Consider the following 3,289-nt stretch of genomic DNA (forward strand, 5'->3'; position numbering starts at 1 on the left):
TACGTCCACTTTTCCTACCATGTGCTAACTTCTTTGTAAATTGATGAAACACACATCTAATAATTGTGTGGTTACTCTGAAAATCCTTCTAAACTAGCCATCTAGTATTTTCCTCTTTTATTCATATAATTGGTTCCTACTTATAACATGTAAAAGATTAGAATATGCAATATGTCATGCTTGTAGCTGGAAGCCAGCCTGTAGATTTCTCAACTAATCAATTCTTGTATGGCAATATATTTTTTCTAGGGTGATACCACAACTGTTTCCATTTTTCACCTCGCAAGAAAAGTACTCTATCCATTTTGAACCAGAAGCATGTGCTTTTTATTTCACAACTATATTGTTGTGGAGTGATTTTTTATGAGAAATTAAGTATCCGGTGAAATCAATTACACTTAAAATTTCACAAAAAACACGTTTGAAGGTTTTTATTTTTTTTCTCAAAAGAAAATGGTACGATAGAAACATGATAAACATGTGAAAAAATGAAGTTAAAATTCATTTTCATTTGGGAGGTAAGAAAGAAAGTTACGCATGAATATCAACATGTAAATTCGTCAGTGGCATACGCTTCTATCGTTTAAAAGGATGGTGATTTTGCAACATACTGTTTGACTGGGAAACATGCACCTTTTTTGTTTTTTGCGAGGATAGATAAAGAGTTAGTTGAGCTCAGGGGTGGAGAGGATTTAGGTATAGGGGGGCCAAGCGAAGTAGAAAAAAATTTGTGACAATTACATAGTAGAAAAAAATTCCAGTGATAATTATAGAGAACAGGTTGAGAACTTGCACATCAGCCTCCTTAACAATTTTAGTATGCTGAGAATTCGAAGCAACCAGCTTAGCAAATAATTGTTCGTAAAGGTGTTTGGCTTCATAGTTGAGGAATTTAATTTCAGATGGAACGGGTTTAGAAACCAAATTAAATTTAATGGTATTTGGCAGGGCTTTTTTTCTCATCGTAATTGAGGAATTTCAATTTCAATTTCAATTTCATATCTGGACATTTAATGGACTTGTTGTACAATGTTTACCAACATTAACGGGTCGTTGCTTGCGGATTGGTTAATTCTCATGCCAAACTTCTCAAGGCATATACATGTCTTGAAGAAAAAAATTCATGTTCGAAAAAAAAAGTCATGTCTTGAAGAAGAAGATCATTAGCAGCGTCCTGGCCATAGCCAGCCGGTCAATCATCATTAACTAACTTTAAGATTGACGTCAGATAGACATGAACAATGTAATACTAGTTAGTCACACTAACTTCAAGCATGCATGCATGTTAATGGAGGCAGATACACTACACACTCTGTAATCACATACTAGTCTGAACCTAATACTTACACTCCAAGCAGTGCATCCGTCCTGAAACTATTTGCATTTGGGTGCTGATGAAAAGGAACTTAGAACATGTATAAAGACATGGCATCAAACAATTTGCCATGCCTCGTAGGAGTATATTAATGCCGATGAGTGGCATAACTATATGTAGCTAAAGTCCGAAAGAAATAATAAGTCACCTTTCTCGGGCTTATAAACCACTGGAAATAAGCCATTACGTTAGCTAACTACCAAAGAAAATATGCGAAAGTGAAATATGGTTTGCCACACCGTCGCGGGTAAATTGTGACCTCGCCTAGCTAATGCATCAGCCACAAAATTTGCCTACCCTGGGAAAAAGTTGTGATCATTTAGGTGCTAATCTAATGCTTAATTTTGATATAATGGTATTCACAAATAACTATGGTTTAACAAGAAAAAAAACCCATCTAAAACAGCCCACTAGAGCGTATAGAAATTGTGGGATGGCTGGAATTGTTGTTGCATATTGATCTGACCCTAATATGGGGTATATGTAGGAGTACAACGTGGGAAGAGGATTGGAGTACAAGGCAAGTCATTGTTAGTTTTAACCAAATCTATCTCTATCTCTCCTAATTCCTAACTAACACGTTTATACTTCTAACAGAGCGAAGATGTCATGCGGTTGAGATGACAGCCCACTCGGAATAGTCATCCATCAGCTCCTTCTGTCCTGGTCCTGTACTTTGCCACAGAGGAGTTATATATCAACGGCGCGCTTCTTGCGACAAGTTCTAAGCTACATACCATACCTCTGTGACTTGCCAGAGTTGGGGCACTAAGAGTCATCTCCATCGAACAAAGATTGGTGTGCTCTCGGACCACACTCCCTCTCCATGAAAGCAAAATATAGTCTCAACAAGAAAGAAGATATTATAACAAAAGATCATTCAATCTTCCTTATTCAGTACAATATTCCATGCATGACATGTTTGACAGGGACACCAACGGGAGATAATACACAACTATACTAGCACATGTATTTTAGAAAACATAACTTAATAAATATTCTCCGATCTAAACCATTCAGGTGACAGATTAGTTCACTTCTTGATAGACAAAGCCATCTGAGCCCGCTTCATCTTGGCTAACTCAACCAACTTGCTGGCATCTGGCAGGGCCACCTTGGCGGCATCCAGCGCGGTGAAACGCTCCACCCACGCCAGCAGAAGTGGGGTGCTGGCGATGTCAAAGGGTTTGCTACCACATAACTCTTCAGTTCCCTGCAAAAATGCCAAGAGACCGCCCAGTGCAATGTCCATGTATCCAACGCTATCACCGCCAAAGAAGGGCTTCCCCTTGGAGCATTCCTTGAGAGCCCCCTCCAGCGTGTGCACCGCCGCCAACATCTGCTTTATCCCCTCGGTCTTCTCCTCCTCTCCGTCGGCCGTGAACGCCACTTTCCACGGTATGACTAGCTGCATGCACCAAATAGCAACATTAATCAGCTCACCACATACATAATTGTGAAATCAACAACACAAAACACTATAAGAGTAAACCTTCTGGTCAATGTAGTCTACCCAGAACCGAGCAATGGCACGCTCGTATGGGTCAACGGGCAGGAAGGAGGGGCCTACGGTACCATAGGCATCGTCGATGTACTCTAGGATGACGACGGACTCACAGATTGGCTTGCCGTTGTGGATGAGTACCGGCACCTTCTTGTGCACCGGGTTGGAGGCGAGGAGCAGGTCGCTCTTGTTGTCGAGGTCCTGCTCCACGTACTCGTAGCTCAAGCCCTTGAGGTGCAGCGCGAATTTCACCCTGGAAACCCAGGGGCTCGCCCATGTACCCAGCAGCTTCAGCTCGTCTTCACCGGTCATTTCTCCCTTGCGTGATACCTATGGATATGACTTGAACTTCAGTGTTAACTACTGTGTTTGCTTGCTTGCTTGGCTGAGCGTGGAGTGATATATATAGG

The 3,289-nt window shown here is 41.1% G+C and overlaps 1 protein-coding gene across 1 annotated transcript; it reads right to left on the reverse strand.

The window, feature by feature from the left end:
• Nucleotides 1–2,215: 2,215 nt before the first annotated feature.
• LOC123176176 (probable glutathione S-transferase GSTU6) lies at nucleotides 2,216–3,254 on the reverse strand. Its single transcript, XM_044590520.1, has 2 exons — nucleotides 2,868–3,254; nucleotides 2,216–2,783 (listed from the first exon to the last, which is right to left on the reverse strand). The coding sequence occupies exons 1-2, from the start codon at nucleotides 3,189–3,191 to the stop codon at nucleotides 2,409–2,411; spliced, it is 699 nt and encodes a 232-aa protein (XP_044446455.1). The 5' UTR covers nucleotides 3,192–3,254; the 3' UTR covers nucleotides 2,216–2,408.
• Between the last annotated feature and the right edge of the window lie 35 nt (nucleotides 3,255–3,289).

This window comes from Triticum aestivum, unplaced genomic scaffold, assembly GCF_018294505.1.
Source record: "Triticum aestivum cultivar Chinese Spring unplaced genomic scaffold, IWGSC CS RefSeq v2.1 scaffold188654, whole genome shotgun sequence".
Taxonomy (NCBI): Eukaryota; Viridiplantae; Streptophyta; class Magnoliopsida; order Poales; family Poaceae; genus Triticum; species Triticum aestivum.